Source organism: Megachile rotundata, chromosome 11 (genome assembly GCF_050947335.1).
Source record: "Megachile rotundata isolate GNS110a chromosome 11, iyMegRotu1, whole genome shotgun sequence".
Classification (NCBI taxonomy): domain Eukaryota; kingdom Metazoa; phylum Arthropoda; class Insecta; order Hymenoptera; family Megachilidae; genus Megachile; species Megachile rotundata.
This window is the reverse complement of record NC_134993.1, coordinates 6,122,586-6,142,390: the sequence shown is the minus strand read 5'-3', so window position 1 is coordinate 6,142,390 and position 19,805 is coordinate 6,122,586. Positions and strand designations below refer to the sequence as shown.

At 35.2% G+C, this 19,805-nt stretch overlaps 2 protein-coding genes across 2 annotated transcripts in view; one reads left to right on the top strand and one right to left on the bottom strand.

The window, feature by feature from the left end:
* Window positions 1-19,805, bottom strand: part of LOC143265368 (uncharacterized) — a 253,696-nt gene that overhangs the window by 54,962 nt on the left and 178,929 nt on the right. The gene's annotated exons all lie outside the window — the stretch shown is intronic.
* Window positions 13,847-17,693, top strand: LOC143265372 (uncharacterized). Its single transcript, XM_076537098.1, has 5 exons — window positions 13,847-15,354; window positions 15,464-15,511; window positions 15,596-15,852; window positions 17,291-17,404; window positions 17,514-17,693. The coding sequence occupies exons 2-5, from the start codon at window positions 15,490-15,492 to the stop codon at window positions 17,691-17,693; spliced, it is 573 nt and encodes a 190-aa protein (XP_076393213.1). The 5' UTR covers window positions 13,847-15,354; window positions 15,464-15,489.

The window sequence follows — 19,805 nt, the reverse complement described above, 5'->3', positions numbered from 1 at the left end:
AAACAATGTGGTAAGGCATATTTTTCTGCAACATCAAAAGCTAGTTTTCTGACATTCTTAATTGTTAAACCAAAATAGCAGTCTTCAAGGTGAAGGATATGCTCAGAAATAATTCTTTCTATATCTGTAGAAAATACCGACGGTCTACCAAATGCTTTAACATTATTGCGGAGTTTTTTTTATCAGCATGTCTCTTGATAGTTGCCTTTGGAACTCCATACACACGACTGCATTCATTCAAACCGTAATCACCATTTTTGTACGCGGCAACAGCATGCAATAAATCATTTTCAGACCACAATCCATAGCGTCCTCTTTTTGACATTGTAACACTGAAAATATTTTTTTTTATATAGAAAATTATATATATATTTATTTATATAAAATATAATAATGAAAGTTGAATTAATTTAGTAAACGTACAGCGATTTGATACACAAAAACTTCTACGTAATTATTTGCAATTCGCACGACACAATCGACATTTCAACACTACCCTTTGTTCGCACGGAAAAAACCCACGAGCCCTCTTCTCCTCTCCCACTATACTCCCCCAAAAACATCAACGCATCGATGCATTGTCTGCATTTTATAATTTTATATTACGCATCATAACATTACGATACTACACTTATTTATTTTTTCTATAAAAGAAATGTAGTTGTCGAAATTGGACCAGTTCAATTTCGGCAACTGTTTTCGGTCCAACTAGGGCAACTTGAATATTTTATACTTAATATTATACAAAAACGTCAGACTAACATAATCTCATAAAATTGTAGCAGGAAATTATAGATAGATAAGTAAGCTTTATGATGATATAATAAGACCTGTCGTTTGGACGAATTAACGGCTTTCACACTTACATCAAAATAACAAACTTTCTTCGTAGTCAAACAAATAACACTTCTCTCAATGTAACGATGACACGTTTCTTCACAAACACGATTGCATTAACTTCGTCCACATCTACGTATAACAAGTTGCCTATCTAAAATCGCACAGATTTTATCAATCTTTGGATATCACAGCGGTCCAAATTAGGCTATCTTCCCCTATCACTATCTTCTGATACAGTATCATTTTCTAAGTTACCACAATTTGATTCACAATAACTCGGACAATCAGATAAAGCATCTGCGTATAATTCATTGAAAGATTCTTCATTGTTACGTTCCGTCATCGTTTTTTTTAAAAGTTTTTTTAATTGTAAAATTTTTTTACAACAAAGGACGCAACTTGGGGTTCTATAAGCGAGAGACACAGTTTCAATTATGCTGACCAACAATTGTTCGAGTTTATTCGTGGCCGGTTAGCAACGTTTGGCCATAAAAACACGAGTTAACTCGTGACCGATCAACATTGTGTTAAGAAATAGACTGTACACCATCTCATGTTATCATCTATAAACGTTACAAAAAATCTAGCACCTCCATTCGAGACAGTTCTTATTGGACTGTCCACATCTGAATGTATTATTTTTAACTTCTCATTACACGGTGTATTTCCCATTGGAAAGGGGGTATTCTTCATTTTTCCTTCCATACAGACCTCACATATGGTTAACTTTTTTGCTTCCTTTATTGCGTTAACATTTTGTCCAGTTCTCTCCATTATCTTTGCCAAATCTCGGCCGTTCAGATGTCCCAATCACCTATGCCACTTGCAAGCATCAGAGCATTTCTCCGTATCGGCTACCTTTGCGCATTCGACCTTCTTTCGAACGTAGTACAGATCACCTTCTCTATTTGCTATCAGACTGATGTTCCCTTTACGATCTGTTACAACAGCTGACTCATTCTTGAAAGTTACTTTATAACCCTTTTCGGTGATCTTTGATACTGAGATTAGATTTACTCTTAAGGGCAGGATCCCGTTTTGGCTTATCTCCGAATCGATCGAAGCGACGATGTCTATGAGCGGAGAATACTAGAAATAAACAATCTATAAACTAGACAACTCGCGTTGCGTCATCTATCGACTAGATCTACAAATATATCTAAACTCTATTAGCCACCTATTCCTATTCCTATTACCAACCAACTTTTGACAGACAAAGGACGCGAAGGCATCGTTGCCGGATTGTGACGCTGTTGCCATATCTATCAATCTATTTTTAGACGTCAAGCAAATTTTAGAAATACGGGCTCGAGCCAAGTTTCCTAATCCTAGCGAGCGCGACTCAAGGAAAGAGGGAGGGGATGATCAAAAATGTACTTGAGCCAAATGATATATCCAATACGACAGTCGATAGCATATCAAAAAAAGACATCTTACATTAAGTTTCAACCCCTTATCTCAACCATGGGGGCAGTAAACAGGGAAAAACAAAATTTCGGTTTTTGGCTTATTTTGCCTATTTAATCTCGTACAAAAATTGCGAAAAAATTCTAAAACATTGAGATTTACATAGTACACATTACAGAATTTTTTCACATTTTTATATTGCAAACTGTAGTTGTAAAAAATGATAAAACGCATTTATTAATTTTACGTCGTATCTGATTATATTTAGAAACGTAAAAGTACACTGCAAAAGCATTATTAGCGAAAGCGGTAAGACTCTTGCCTCGCAATTGGTGGATGTTTTCTAGGCGGGGGATCGAATCTCCCGTTAGTTTGTGGAATCCTTTAGTTTTTTATGTTATGTTTTTAATTTTCTTTTTTGTAATACTTTTAATATGGGTTGGATTAGGTGATATTGTCCATAATAGTTCCAGGATTATATTAAATACTATTGTATATACTATTATATACAATTTCTTGATAATTATTCATAATTATTTCAAATATATTTTATAATAAGAAGACGAATTGACGGATCAATAAAGAGAATATAAAAATTCGACGAAGGGCGTCATCGTTACGGTGACGCATCTTCTTCGTCGGAGATTTTGAGGCTGAGCACCGCACGAGGAGGTGGAAGGGACGAGCGGACTGACTTCTGAACCGCGAAGCGAACGAGTTGATTCTTTTTTCGTAGTGTTACGAGTTTACCTTTATTTTTAATTAAAAATATATTATAAAATTTCTTGTTATATATTGTAATCCTACAGAATTAACAGCCGGCAAGAGGTAATGTGTTATATTATTTTCTGTTATATAAATTCGGTGCAATGTAATTCATTTATTACGACTATTAGAAAACAAATTTGCAAGAAATTGCGTAGGTAAACGCGTAGGATCGGCTGCTACGATTCTTGTGGTTCTGAGTTCGATTCCGGCAACCGAGATATCGCACTTTTTTTCTCCAATTCCATAATATTATGTCGTAAATGAGATCCGATGATATTATAATAATGAATTGTGAAGAATAAAAAATTCTCCAAAATCTAACGATTAAACATTTTTATTCTTGCACCACAGTCTATTGTAAGATTTGATTTTGCTTTGGTATATGCACTATATGATTTAAACTTATATTTAGTCTAGCTGTAAGAATTTCGGTGTGTATGAAATGAGATAATGAGTTGTTTGCCTGAGTCCGATTGAATGCTGCGTAGCGTTTGCGAGAGGATGTTTAGATGATCGGATCGAGTGTCGCGTTGGGTGTCCGAGTTCGAGGAATGATTCCGGGCGAGAATGCGTCAGCGTGCGTGGCGATGAATGTTTTTTCGTGCGAGTCAGTTCATCACTGTTTGCGGAAGCGAATGGTCGAAGACCATCTCTGTTAATAAAGCACGGAAAAGTTAAAGGTGGAAAATTGAGATTTCTATTTTCCCTGAACAGTTGAATTACGTGATGCGCGCAATGCAATGCGCAGTGTCATACCTTGTCCCGAAAATTGTACGCAGTTACCGACAGTTTCGTATTTTCATCGACGTTGTAGGTAATGTGGCCAAAACCGCGACAACATGCGACTAATACTACAAGCGCTCCAAGTAGATAATCGTGAAACTATAATTGCATGGCGGAACATCGTTGACAGGCGCCGGTGTGCAAAATCGTATTTTTAAACTAACATCTTTCAGAAGTGATAAATTGACAAAATGTGGACCAACCCGACATCGTACCATTACAGTAATGTCGGGCTGCTATCGTTTTCGGTGAGTGAATCTCTAAATTTTGCGTAAAAGCGAAAATACGGCGCAACGTGTCTAGGAGCGGCCATTTTGACTGTCAAAATTTATATCTGTCTCACGTGTACGTCCGAAGAATTTTTCGTTTCATTCAAAATGTGAGGTTTGTTGGCGTAAAATCGATAGCAGCCCGATATTGGGCATATCTACCGGTGCTAAAGCTATCCTCAGAAAGTGAATTTATGCAATTTTCGAGACGTTAGTTTAAAAGTACGAAATCGGACCTCTCACTCGCACATCGCCTATACGTGCATGCGCCGCTATGTGTTAGTATACAAGCACAGTTACTGCGGGATCCTGCCCTTAAATCCGGGACATATAACGTATCATTAAGTTCTACCGACCTGACTTTATCTTTGTCCTGCGTTGCAATTTTTACAAGTCCTCTTCCGTGTATCGCAGTAGGCGCCGAGTTTGCCAAAGTAAGCTTTCCATTTTCAGACATATTCACATGGCTAAATTGTTTTATGTCTCCACAGAGATGTGAGGTACAACCACTGTCCAATATTCATACTCAAGGCCCGCACATTTTCGAACGCTCCAAAAACATGCTTGGCAAGTAATAGGAAGCGGATACGCACATTTCTAATTTGCATTTGGTATTATATTCACATAAATTATTCTTATACATATACAGTGATGAGCAGAACTGAACACACTTTATAAATTTTTTAAATTATTTAATATATTTCCAAATGTTAATAATAGAATATAAATTTTTAAATAGAATGTGAAAACTGATTGTATGAGTAGTATTTTAAGGTCACTTAAAAGTCTTTTATGTTTTTTATATGATCTATTAACACAGATAACGTTGGACTCAGTTTTGCACCGGATATTTATTAAAAACTTAATATTTTGTCCAGAGACCTTTTGCCTTTAATACTGCATGTATCCTTTGTGGCATACTTTGCACTAATCTTTCACAATAGTCCGGACTGATTTTGTCCCATTCTTCCTGAACTCTAGTCCAAAGATTGTCTATTGATGTTGGCATCGTGTGATATTCGCAATGTAATTTTTTTTTTAAATAAGCCCATAAATTTTCTATCGGATTTAAATCCGGACTTTGTGCAGGCCAATCTAACAATTTAAAACTTTTATTATTCAGCCAGTTTTGCACTGATTTCGCCATGTGTTTGGGATCCCGATCCTGCTGGAATGTTACTTCATCTTCCGGATATGGCATGTTTTCTATCATTTCCGGTAAATGAGATTGTAAAATAGTCATGTAACTATACTGGTTCATATTACCAACTATTCGGTGGATTACACCTGTTCCATAAAATGTAATACACCCCCATATCATAATAGAACCACCACCGTGTTTCAAAGTTTCCTTAACATGGTGTCGTTTAAGGCTTTCACCTTTCCTCTTCCAATACCATGCTCTGCCATCTGATGATATTCGATTAATTTTTGTTTCGTCGGACCATATTACATGTCTCCATTGATCAATAGTCCAATCCTTGTATTTCTTTGCAAATGCTAAACGCGCTTTTACATTCTTCTTAGATAGCATAGGTTTCGACTTCTTTTCATCACATATATAATTCTGTTCTTTTAATTCTCTCATTGCTGTCCATTTACTAATTGACTTCCCTGTGCTTTCTTTTAATATATTTGCGGCCATAGAAGCACTTGAAGCTTCACCAGTTTGAATGTATCTGGCTAACAATCTTCTTTCTTGCGGAGTTAATAATTTTGGTCGCCCTCCAAATGATGTTGGTCTATTAGAACAATATTTTTTTCTAATTTTTTGCACTAAAGACTGACTTACATTACATTCTTTCGCAGTTGTTCGTGTGGAAGAGCCAGACTTCAATTTAAAAATTATTTCATTTTTGATTCTCTTCGATATTGGTTTCATGTTAACAGATCAAAACGCACGTTATAAATCACGTAACTAATACTTTTTTAAGCTAATATGTGTATTAACAAATATTAAATACAGTACTGAACAATATGTTCTTCGATAATCAAAGCTTATAACTTGTTAGATGCTCGTAAGCGACTGAGTTTGGAATCGGTGCAAAACTGAGTACAACCAATTTGTCCTTTTCGAAGAAATAAGAAATCAAAACAAACATTTCAACGTCTTAAGAGATACCGTATAATGTTGACTTTTATATGCCACCTCATTAACCGTAATAAAAAAGTGTGTATCAAAGTAAATATAAGTAGTTTTGGAAAATGTATAAAGTGTGTTCAGTTTTGTTCATCACTGTTATATATATATATATATATATATATATATACTATATATATATATATATAGTATATTTATACTATATATATATACTATATATATATATATATATATATATATATAGTATATTTATTTATTGTATAAGATTTTTTGCAATTTAACTATAATATTATTTATTTCACAAATTTGAATAATGCTTTAGAGTGTGATATCTTGTAAAGCATACGCCTTTGCGCAATGCTGTTTGGCATAATTTGCAGCAGTATCTTGTTTCGCTCCTTTTTCCATTGGACGAACAAACTTTACATTGTTTGGTTGGGAACTTCTTCTTGCCTTTATTCGTTATTGGTTCCAGTATATGCTGTTTAATATTACCAGAGTCTACATGGTGGGTCGACACGTAGGTGATTTGTTGTATTTAAAGTACTTTGTTCTACATCCATAAATGTATCCGTTGATTTTTCTTCTGTCGTCCACAATTTCATCACGGCAAGTAGAAAATCTTTATATTTCATTTTTTCATTATTACACGAATTATAAATCTTGAATGCATTGAACAGGCCGCAGTTGACTAGATATAATACTACCTTTTTAGGCCATTTAATTGTTTTTCTCAATGTTGAGTAATATGATAGATATTGATATGCAAGATCGACACCGTTCATGTTTAAATTATAATCTACTATGCATTTCGGTTTTTGTATAGTTTTATATTTTCCAGTGCATTCAGCCATTTCAAATCTATGAATTGTTGAAATCATTCGAACCTCTCTCTTATCTTTCCAAATTTGCAACAAAATATCACCTTTCCGTTTGAAAATACTCTCCCCTTTTTTTAGTTTTAACGATTTTGTTTTTAAACATTTTGGCAATCTATTGGCGCGTATTGTGCCACATATTCGTATTTTATTTTGTAATAAAAATTCGGTAATGTTCAAAGTATTATAATAATTATCCATATAAAGATAGTGCCAATATCCGAAATACGGTGTAAGAATCGTTGTTACTGTGTCTTGCAGTTTTTTACCTTGTCCACAATAAATTTCTATATTACATATATATCCCGCCTGACTCTCCGATAATACTCGTACAAGTATTCCATATTTAGTAAGTTTACGTGGATTGTACGTTTTAAATTTTAATTTTCCACGCCAAGGGATCATGGCTTCATCTAGCGACAGGTTCTGATGAGAAGTATAAACGGTTTTAAATTTTTCTATTAGGTGTTTGTAAACAGGTTCTATTTTGTAGAGTCTATCACTATTTTCATTCATTTTCGTGTTATCGTTAAAGTGTAAATACCTCGTAACCTGTTCAAATCTGTTCCTACTCATTAATTTTGAAAAAATAGGTGTTGCCAAATATGGATCCACGGACCAGTATTCTTTTATGTTTTCCTTTCGTATTTGTCCCATCAAAATAAATATTCCGAACAAATTTTTTATTTCGGAAAATGAGACATTCCTCCATTTTCTTTGTTTAGAAATAGCCTTATATTTATGTACATTTTGTAAGTAATAACGATTTGTTTCTTCAAAAATAATTTGAAAAAATTCATTGCCAAATACTCGTATACAATCAACAGCTTCCTTCACGCTGAAATTTCTTTGTAATGATGTTGTACCACAAATTCCTTCAAAAGGTTCCAGATTTGGAAAAGTATTCTCATTTGTCCATTCTTCAATTATAGGTTCATCAGCCTCCACCTCCGAATCTTCACTTTCGCTTGAAATATTATATTTTTTATTCAGATTTCTTCTATGCTTAATCACATCACTTAATTCAAGAATATTGTTGCTATCACTGAATTCATTTTCGTCGCAAGTGTTGTTTGGTGCATCTGATAAATCATCATATACCAATTCATTTTGAGTTTCGTTTTCATTACATCTATGTGTCATTTCGCTGCTTATACAGGGTGTCCGCGCCAAAGTGTTACACCTTAATATCTCATGAACTATTGATGTCACGAAAAAGTGCTTATATGGAAATTGCAGGGTAAAAGAGGCCCTATGTTTTGGCAGAAGCAAAATTTTTTTATTGTTATTAATGTAAAAGATATGATGGTGAAGTTTCGTTTTTTTAAATGGAACTATAATTTTTTCTCGATCAAGTGATAGTGCTTTTCAAGACGAATTCATCAAGGTTTTATGTACTTACCCGATTTTTATTAGTTTTCGAGATATGACGCTTAGAAATTTACTGATTTTCAGCAGTGACATCTCGGTTTGACGAGTAAGTCATAAAAACGTTCTTATTGTTACGGTAAGTGCCGCTGGTTTGACTCTGCCTGCCGAAACAGATAGGCGGGGTGTATGGGCAAAATGGCAGGTCCGAAGAGTAAGAAACGTGAAAAGAATTGTCCATTACGGTTTAAGTTTTCCGTATCGAAGATGATATTAATTGTAATTTGGAAGGTTGGGACATTTATTTAAATGTTTCAGTACAAGTTAGGTATAAAGACAATTTAACAATATAACTGACTTGAAAAATAGAATACACAATGCATGCGTAAATATCCCGTGCGAAATTATGGAAAACGTCGAGAACGAATTTGTAAAACGTATACAAACTTGTATTTCAAATAGCGGAAAGCACGTGGAATAAATTTTTTGCATATTATTTTTTGTTAAATTGTCTTTATACCTACCTTGTACTGAAACATTTAAATAAATGTCCCAACCTTCCAAATTACAATTATTATCATCTTCGATACGGAAAACTTAAACCGTAATGGACAATTCTTTTCACGTTTCTTACTCTTCGGACCTGCCATTTTGCCCACACACCCCGCCTATCTGTTTCGGCAAGCAGAGTCAAACCAGCGGCACTTACCGTAACAATAAGAACGTTTTTATGACTTACTCGTCAAACCGAGATGTCACTGCTGAAAATCAGTAAATTTCTAAGCGTCATATCTCGAAAACTAATAAAAATCGGGTAAGTACATAAAACCTTGATGAATTCGTCTTGAAAAGCACTATCACTTGATCGAGAAAAAATTATAGTTCCATTTAAAAAAACGAAACTTCACCATCATATCTTTTACATTAATAACAATAAAAAAATTTTGCTTCTGCCAAAACATAGGGCCTCTTTTACCCTGCAATTTCCATATAAGCACTTTTTCGTGACATCAATAGTTCATGAGATATTAAGGTGTAACACTTTGGCGCGGACACCCTGTATAGGGCCCATTTCATAAAATCAATTTTTGTTATAAATTATCAGTAACAAATTGAAAATATAGATGATTCTTAAAAAACTGTTACCTTCCAAATTTAAAACACGAAGTTTGAAATTCCAAAATGTACAGTAATAAAACACTTTGTAAGATACGTACGATGATCGGCACAGATCTACTGATGCACTGGTTATAACGACTGATTATTTCTACATGCTCGGAATGTTACAATCCAGTTGTTTCGCTAAATTTTTTTTAGGAATGCGAGAGGCTTCGTTACCATGGTAACGTAACAAAAATATTTGCAGCCGGTTGCTTAAGTTGCCGATTGAATAAAAAATAAGATGAAAATGAGATATTTCGTGGCCCGGCCGCAACGTTCGATTTGCTAAAAACGAGATATCTCGTGATCCGTATGCAATGTGTTAATTTCATTTTTCCGGGCCAATCGTCTGCCTTGTTCGTCTGCTCCTGACTTTTGTCTAATCTGACCTTGCAGTCCGATGCCTTGTGGCCTACTTTATGACATCTGTAACATTTAAAGGAAAATTTACCTACTCTTGGTTTCCTTTTATCAATTTTGTCAGATCTTCTCATATTGGACATCCATTTTGCATGATTTGCCGCTATACTCCCTGAATATTCGACTTATTCGTCTGCGCACGCGCATCGCTCTCCTCGATAATTTTGACCTTGATAGTCTCTGGACTTGGAAGCTCCATCTTTCGATTCTATCACGCATCTGAAATTCTCAAAGTACGCAGGCAAGCTATACAGTAACATAATGGCAAGTAAATCTAGATTTATATTGACATTCATCGCTTCCAATTTGTCTACTACAGTATTGCCTCGAAACAAGCAACAGTTTCGAGCCTCGAAATTAGCAAATTTTTATCCCCACTTCTTTGATTGAAGTCCGCCGCCGAGTGAGAGATCCGAGAAGGAGTGAGAGGTCCGCGAAACCGAAGAAGTCATAAATTTTCACGGTCGACTGAACAGTATAGTGGAAAGAGGACAGAACATATGTATTGTTTTCTCACTCTGATGCATAGCGATTCTGTCGTATTATGAAAAGTATATTCTCCGAAATTATATTATATCAATGTTTTTTTTTTTTAAATCTAATGGTTGACAATGATCAATAATTTCAGGTATATTTTTACCTATAATTTTAATTAATTTATATAACACAAATAAAAAAAAAATTGGAGGAAACATTATTTAAGTTTAATAAATATATTGTTTTCTCACTCTAACACATAGCGATTTTGGAGTATTACGAAAAATATATTTTCTGAAATTATAGTGCTGGTTTGTTTTTTTTTTAATTTTAATGCCTAGTTAATAATTTTAATAAATCTATTTAACAATCAAATGAAACATTATTTAAGTGTAATGCAGTATATAGAATATACAATATAAAATATATGAATTATACATATACAATACACAATAATAACACAACACATACATATGTAGCTGTATACTAATATTCACATAATTGTAAAAAAATAAGGTGAAGTGTGACATGTTAGGAATTAGAGCGTGATCCATTCATTTGATTCTACATTGATTCGTAACAAGCAACTCGCTTCCGGATCGGCCAGTTGCTAATTTCGAGGCTCGAAACTGTTGCCTGTTTCGAGGCAATATGTATTATGTACATGTTCCATTCACGAATTTTTACTAGTATTAAAAAGGGAAAGCATGTTATGCTCTGTCCTCGTCTAAAGAATAACATCGCTGTTCGACCGATTACTTTATAGTTTACTGCTACCGTCGGCGCGCTCGGGAACAAAGGCAAGCCGAATAGCATACCACCCTCGAAATAAGCAACTGGCCGGTCCCAAGCGTGTTGCTTGTTTCGAGGCAATACTGTATATCGAAGAATTTTGATACATGTTCTTTAATATCTTCCTCTTCCTTCATACGATTCAGTGTTAACTGCTTCAGAAAGGTAGCCTTTCCCGTTGGCCCTTTCGAGGCATATATACAGGGTGTTACCTGTAACGCTACTCACGATTTTTCTCCCACTTGCAGCCACCTTACGAAAAAAAGTTTAGAATAAAATTTGCAGGGTATGGAGTGCACAATAGATATTAGTAAAGCAAATTTTGAAAACAGTTTGTTCTCTTGGCAAAGTTAAGGTCACCTTGGGTTTTTTAAATAGGAACATACATTTTTTTTTATTCATAGCTTTAGAGGACATCGAGACGAATTCGAAACATATATTACATTATATTTTTATTAACATATTACTCGATTTACAGAAGTGGAAAAATGTAAAGTACTTAGCTTTTGACTTTGATAGGGTAACCATTATTTGGTTCCAAAGAGATCACTGAATGTAAACACGCGACTAGAATATAAGAAAAATACACTTTATTTAATTACAAGTTCAAAATGTAACATATGCCGCCTTTCATCACATAATATTCCAGTCTTTTACTTCATATTTCCACTTCTGTAAATCGAGTAATATGTTAATAAAAATATAATGTAATATATGTTTCGAATTCGTCTCGATGTCCTTTAAAGCTATGAATAAAAAAAAATGTATGTTCCTATTTAAAAAACCCAAGGTGACCTTAACTTTGCCAAGAGAACAAACTGTTTTCAAAATTTGCTTTACTAATATCTATTGTGCACTCCATACCCTGCAAATTTTATTCTAAACTTTTTTTCGTAAGGTGGCTGCAAGTGGGAGAAAAATCGTGAGTAGCGTTACAGGTAACACCCTGTAGATTCTAATTTTAACAACACCTCTTTTGCCGTCTCGCAGCCTCTAATCTGCTTCAACTCAGATGGATTGATCGACAGAATCAAGTCTGATTTGGCTTTTTTAACCGACTTCGAAAAAGGAGGAGGTTACTCAATTCGATCAGTATATATATATATTTTTTTTTAACCGACTTCGAAAAAGAAGGAGGTTACTCAATTCGATCAGTATATATATATATTTTTTTTTAACCGACTTCGAAAAAGGAGGAGGTTACTCAATTCGATCAGTATTTTTTTTTTTTTTTTTCTATGTATGTTCGCCGATTACGCCTAACTGGGTGGACCGATCGGAATGAAACCTTTTGCATATGGAAGGTGCTGACTCCCCATTTGTACCATTATCAAAAAATTTTTCATTTTTTAATTGCAAAGTGTTGTTATTGCAAAAAAACCGGCAACTTTTTTCTTTTTTCTATGTATGTTCGCGCATTGCGCCTAGCTGGATGGACCGATCGGAATGAAACCTTTTGCATATGGTAGGTGCTGACTCCCCATTGGTACCATTATCAAAAAATTTTTCATTTTTTAATTGCAAAGTGTTGTTATTGCAGAAAAACTGGCAACTTTTAAAATAAACTTTTCTCGATTTTAGTGCGCTTTCAATATCTTATCGCGGACATGATTCTGTACAATTTTGTTCATATACAAATTTCGCGGAAATGTTTAGTTTTCGAAATATTAGCGAAAAAAATTGTTATTAACTTTTGAAATCAACTTCGAACGATTTTAATGTCCTTTTAATATGTTGTCAGGGGCATGGTTCTGAACTGTAGCGTGCAGCGTTGATTTTTTCGCCGCTACAAAGTCGATGTTTCGGGGCCTGGGAAATGTCCAGGTACCGGAGACAATAAAACTTTCGCCGACCAGATGATGTTCCGTTGTCGTGTGTTTACGGGATTTCTCCTCTTGAGTTTTTCCCCGTGCTTGCGGGGGTAGGCTCAAGAGGCAACGAAAAAGGTCATTCGAATTACCGACTTCGACTCGAACGGTCACTTTTCGATCATCAAACACCACGCGCATTTCGATCAATAAAGTTCTCGTTATTGTTAATCGGACTACGATTCATTCACCCTTCACCTCAGAACAATTTTGTTCATATACAAATTTCGCGGAAATGTTTAGTTTTTGAGATATTAGCAAAAATTGTTGTTAACTTTTGAAATCAACTTCGAACGATTTTAATGTCCTTTGAATATGTTGTTAGGGGCGTGGTTCTGGACAACTTTTTCCTCTTGCGAAATTGACGGAAAGCTTCTGTTTTCGAGATATTACAGAAATTGTTGTTAACTTTTGAAGCCAACTTCGAACGATTTTTATGTCCTTCTAATACGTTATTAGTAGCATGATTCTAAACGAGTTTTTCCTTATGCATAATTGGCGGTAAGCTCTAGTTTTCGTGATATTAGCGAGTAACTATTGTTATTATTATTAGTGGAACGCCCCATGCTATGCACGGGAAAGACAAGAAAGGGCAATTACAATGCACTGTACCAAAACACTAACTAAGCTTTGCCGCTTTGACACGCAACTTATGCAGCAAGATGAGTTCACGTTGACGTTGGTGTATTATTCCCATTGCTTGGTACAGTCTCCCTACCGTTCTAACAAACATTTTTTTTATTTTTTAGTTGCAAAGGATTATTTTTTCTATGCATGTTCGGCGGTTTTTCCTAGGTGGGTGGTCCAATCGGAACAAAGCCTTTCGCATCTTGTGGAGTCTAACTCCCCATTGATACCATTATCAAAAATTTTTTCATTTTTTAGTTGCAAAGGATTATTGTTGCAAAAAAAGTTGAAAAACGAATATCCATGTTGTCTTTTCCTTAATTATGTTCATGGCATTTACGCAGGCAAAAAAAAGCCCGGAAGAACTGTCTCACAGTATCCTATACAATTCTCCCCAATCCACTAAAAAGCGTGAAATAAAATAATTTTCAGAAAAAAAATACACCGACTTCGAAATGCAGTAAAAAGTATAAAATAATTTCTATTTCCTAATGAAGTAATTTCTATTTCTTTGAATCATACAATTACGTCACAGATATGAATTAAACCTATTTATATTAAATACATTTCAACTTTTTCGGAGGCGGCGCAAAATTCAAAATACCTCAGTAAACGTTACTGCCAATAACCAGTTGATTGCGGTATGGTGTATTGGAAATTAATAAATCCTGAGAAAGAATACGAACCATTATAGATATATCTGGTAATATACGTAAATGTAACGACTGCATCTTCATTTCGCAACGTTTCTGATATAAATGAAATTGAATCGACTTCGTTCACGTGTGGAAGCCAGGGATCTAAGAAAAGCGGCAAATGGGCTCTATCTTTATAGTATATGCGGCGATTGAGTCTTTCCGTCGCATACTCTATGAAAAAGAAAAAAAAATTGAAATTGAAAATGAAAAGAAAATAGCTATACAAGCTTTGCCTATGTTCGGCTGTCCAAAGGTTGACATGTTCAAAAAAATCTTTTAATTTTGCGCCATCTCCGAAAAGGTTGAAATGTATTTAACATACTACCTAACGAGTAAATAGGTTATATTCATATCTGTTACGTAATTGTATGATTGAATGAAATAGAAATTACTTCATTAGGAAACAGAAATTATTTTACACTTTTTAGTGCATTTTGAAGTAGGCGTTTTTTTTTTCTTAAAATTATTTTTTAATTTTTCTTAAATAAAACTTTCGCCAATATATTTGCAATATTTTTCAAATTAAAATGAGACCAAACACGGTGTAATTCAGCACATATTTATTTGTCATTTTAAATGTTGAGCGTACATCGATGACTTTACCACAAGAAGATATTGCCAGTAAATATAATTCAAATTACACCGTGTTTAGTCTCATTTTAATCCGAACAATGTTACAAATATGTTGGTGAAAGTTATATGTAAAAAAAGTCATTTCTATTTTACAATTTCATGTATAGTGTCCCCAATGTTTATCGTATGTGTCGATGGGTCTTTCCCTCTCCTTTTGGGGTCCCCCTCCTTATTCCTGGTGGTGGGGATGATTTCTTCGCGTGTCGCTTATATTGCGGATAGGGGCACGAAACAAAAATCATTTCTGCGTAAAGCGTGGTAGCGGTAAGTACGTCTCCGACATTTCTATTTATTCTTCCACTTATTTCATTTAATATTTATCACGGCATTTTCCATAGCATATTAATTAAATAATCTCTTTCTCTTTTTTCAGAAAAGAAAAACAAGAAGAATAAAAATATGGAACCACTCGGTGGAAATGGTAAGAATATTCTTTTGCATGTATTTGTAGGAGGCCAAAAGCTAATGAAACATATTGTAAATTTATATTGAATTTTTTATGCAGACGCGTACAGACCGCGGCCAGAGTGGTGGCCGCCGGGAGCATGGTGGCCAGCGCGGCCAGGCTGGCTGCCGCAGCCGCCGCCACCACAACCACATCCTGCAGAACCACCGCCACCGCCGCCGCTCCCGGCGGAGCCGCCACCACCGTTCCCGGCGGGACCGCCGCCGCCCCCGGCGATGTGGGTGCCAACGGGGGGACCAGGGGTGCCACCCCCGACCCCGTCCTCGGCCCCGCGCCCGCCGCCACCACCGGCTTCTGTAAGTTGAATAACAATTTCTCGTCGCGTTTTTCTCATTAAGGGGTAACACCACTCTAGGATTTTCAGAAAGTCGATTTTTTTTTCTTTGCTAAAACAATACTTTAGGGTCTTAAGAACAGAATGCCGTTTGATTTATAGTGGAAAACAAATTTTAAATGGTTCAATTATCAATTTTGCCGCAGCGCCTCAGAGCGCACACTGAGTACTCGCGCGGTATGTTGCAATTCATCGCTTTCGTATTATTGTTATCATTTAAAATAATAAGTTTTCTTGTTACCTACCAAACAAACAGAAGTATCCAGAAAGCTACAGAAGGTGGCAAACACTGATCTGGATAGCCAAATGTATAGTACAGGCATTGCAGATTAGCGGTGAACAGAGAATTTAAGGGTCTAAATATTCATAAAACTTCAAACGCGTTTTTCTCGAAATCAGTTTCTTCATACTGGGAGGACGGATTTCTCAGTGACTATTGCATGGATTGAATTGAAATTTTTACAGTAGCTTCACAACAATATTGTCTTTGGAAGTACGTAGCCGTTTTTTGATTGAATGCAAACTTTTTTTTTATAAACAATTTTATGCTCATTTTTTATGCAAAAAGTTAGGTCTCTTTTTCGGGCTCTAGAGTGGTGTTACCCCTTAAAATGCCAGCAAACATGATATAGTGGAGATCATAATTATTTCTATAACAAGTCAAGTTAGAATGAATTCGTATCTCTGCAGTAAATATACAGTTTGCCGTAAGTGTGAAAATCCGAAAATTGTGTGGTTTACTACACAAGTAATTATTGTCGTAAATATATTGTGCTTGGTGTCCTTTTAATCAGGAAAACGAAACGAATACGATTGTAACAGTTTTTGTGTTGCTATCCTTTTCTACGTTCGGCTCATTACAAAGCATGTACAGTATTCTCTCCGTAAATGTTACTTCTGCGGGTCTTGATTGTAACATTTTCGGAATAGGTACTACATTCTTTGTAGTGTACCGAACGTAGAAAGAGACAGCGATACAAAAGACAAGGAGGGATAGAGTTTTGAACGATCGGCAAACATTGAAAGACTCGTGCGTGTTCTGTCTTTTAAATTCAAAAGTCCAAATTCTGTATTTTTGGGTTTTCGTTAATGAAACTTTGATTATTGTATTCGTCTCGTTTTTCTGATTAAAATGGTACCAAACACGGTATAATTAAAATCATAATTACTTATATAGCAAGCCGTTAGGTGGAATTCGTATCTCTGCCGTAAATGTAAAGATTGCCGTAAGTGTGAAAGCCCGGAACTTTTATGGCTTGTTACATAAGTAATTACGATCGTAATCATATCGTGTTTGGTGTCGTTTTAATCAGAAAAACTGGACAAATACGACAGTAAAAGTTTCACGAAAAAATAGTAAGAAATAAGAAAGTTACAATCTTTTCCTTTGCTTGCATTAGTATGTGTCTCACCGATATTCGATCCTCGTCATTTCGACGACTGATCGTATTTCATTCTTGACTGATTCCGAAGAGGATCCCCCCAGTAGTGAGGATAAAATTTTAACACTTACGGTAGAGATCTTTTTAACATTTACGGAGAGAATACTGTAGTACCTATTGTATAAATGTGAAACTCCAGACCCAAAAATGTTTACACCTCATTATTTTTATCTTATTGCAGGTGAACAGGCGACGGAGAAGGAGAATGGCGGCCGCGTTGCGGCGGGCGGCGAACGAAGTGCTGCCGCCACACCCTTATCAACCAAATCAACAGGGACGAGGCGGTCGAGGACGGGGACGGGGCATCCCCGGCGCCCCGAATGTATCTGCCAAATATTTTTCAATAAATAATTACAATTAATTACGTGTACATTATTTGCATGTATAACCTTACCTTAGAATTAAGTCTAAATAAATAAGTCGAAATTAAATAGAACAATATAGGCTAAAAACCGGAATTTAAGTAATTTAAAATACATTCAGAATCAATAAAAATGATATACAGTAAATATTCGATATGTGCACCATTCTCGGGTCTGAACTGGTGCAGATATAGTACAGTTCCTACATTGATTGATGTTTTGCCGAACGTAGAAAAGGACAGCGAGCGAAGGATACCGAATGTAAACAAACGGAAACATAGTGAGGGGATAATACTAATGCAAGAGTAAAACTTCTTTATTTTCCATTTTTTCGTTATCCAACTTGTACTAATAGATTCTTCATATTTTTCTGATTAAAATAAGACTAAACACTAAATGATTTAGACTATGTATAGTACATGTTCGATATGTGTACCATTCTCGGGACGGAACTGGTGCAGATATCGTACAGTTCCTACATTTCGAGCGAAAGAGACTGAACGTAAACAAAGAGTGACCTACCAGAAGGACACTCCTAATGCAAGAATAAAACTTTTTTTTTTTTTTTGTGTAATTTTTTTCATCATATTTGTAACATTTTTCTCATTAAAATGAGACCAAACACGACATACTTCGAGCCATATTTACTTGTAATTTCAAATGTTACGCGTACATCGATGACTTTACTCTAATAAGATATTGTAAGTAAATATAACTCAAATTACGTCGTGTTTGGTCTCATTTTAATCAAGAAAATGTCGCGAATATGATGGAGAAAGTTATATAAAGAAATGGATGAAAAATAAAAAAATTAGCAATGCTCAAGTATTGCAAATAATCGAACAGACTTTTGATCGTTGCCGACTGCTACGATCGTAGCGTCTCTTTCTTTTTCACTCGCTATCCTCTTCGACGTGAGAAACTTTTATCGTCAATTAAACCAGTAAATATAGCCCAAATTATGTCGTGTTTGGTCTTCTTTTAATCAGAAAAATGTAAAGAATCTCTTTTTTGGTTGGTAAAAGTTGGATCTCGGAAAAATCAAAAATAAAAAAGTTTTATATTTGTATATGTATTGCTTCACGGATATACCCGACCCCGAATCATGTTACATTTCTCGACGATCGAGCTTCGCAGCGTCTGAAGGGGTCTTCCCCCCAGTGGTGGGGATAACTTTGGTGCACATATCGTACAGATCATTTGTGCACATATCGAATATTTACTGTATTAGGTACACTAATAAAATTCATTTATTAATTAATTTTACGTCGTAGTCAGTTATGTGTCGGAACGTAAGACACTTTTCCAAGTAAAAAATTGGCTAATAGGGTAGGAGTCCTGCCTCGTAATCTCTGCATCTTGTTTGTCGCAGGTTCGAGTTCGCTGGACTTGGTTTTTTCCATGTTACGTTTTTCATTTTTTATTATTATTTTTATGGTGTCACTTCGTTAACTTATTAGTATGTTAATTTCATTGATTGTTCGTTACAATTTCTTATCCGTTTAAAAAGAAATAATTATACAGGGTGTCCCGCAATTAGTGTAGGACCCGAAAAGGGGTGGTAGGTGGGGCGATTCTGAACAACTTTTTCCTTTGCCAAAATATTGGTTGAGGCTCCATTTTCGAGTTATTAGCAAAAAACACTGACCAATGAGAGCGTGCATAGACCGGGCGCGCGAAAGCGTGAGCGACAGCTTCGAATATGACGGCCGATCGTCGTCGTGAACAAACGTATCGATAACGTCGGTATAACGTTGGTATATCGTCGGTATAACAGGAAGTTATTAGGTGAAAGTTAAATTGAATAATGAATTAAGAAGTTAAGAATAATATTAAGTTCTTCGTAATTCGTGAATGGGAGATAAACCAATTAGTTGTTGTTTACCCAGACCAAGTATCTTGTATTTATTTTAAGCCTTCAAAAAGGAAAAAGAATAAATTCACGAAAATTCATTCTGTCGATTATTCTAATGAAGCAAATGAATAAATTCACGTTTCAAAACGAATGAGTACCTTCCCTACGAAATGGGATAAAATTCGAATAAAATATCTAATGCAGTACCTCATTGAAGTGAAATAAATCAATTGCTGCGTACGTATAATTTTAAAAA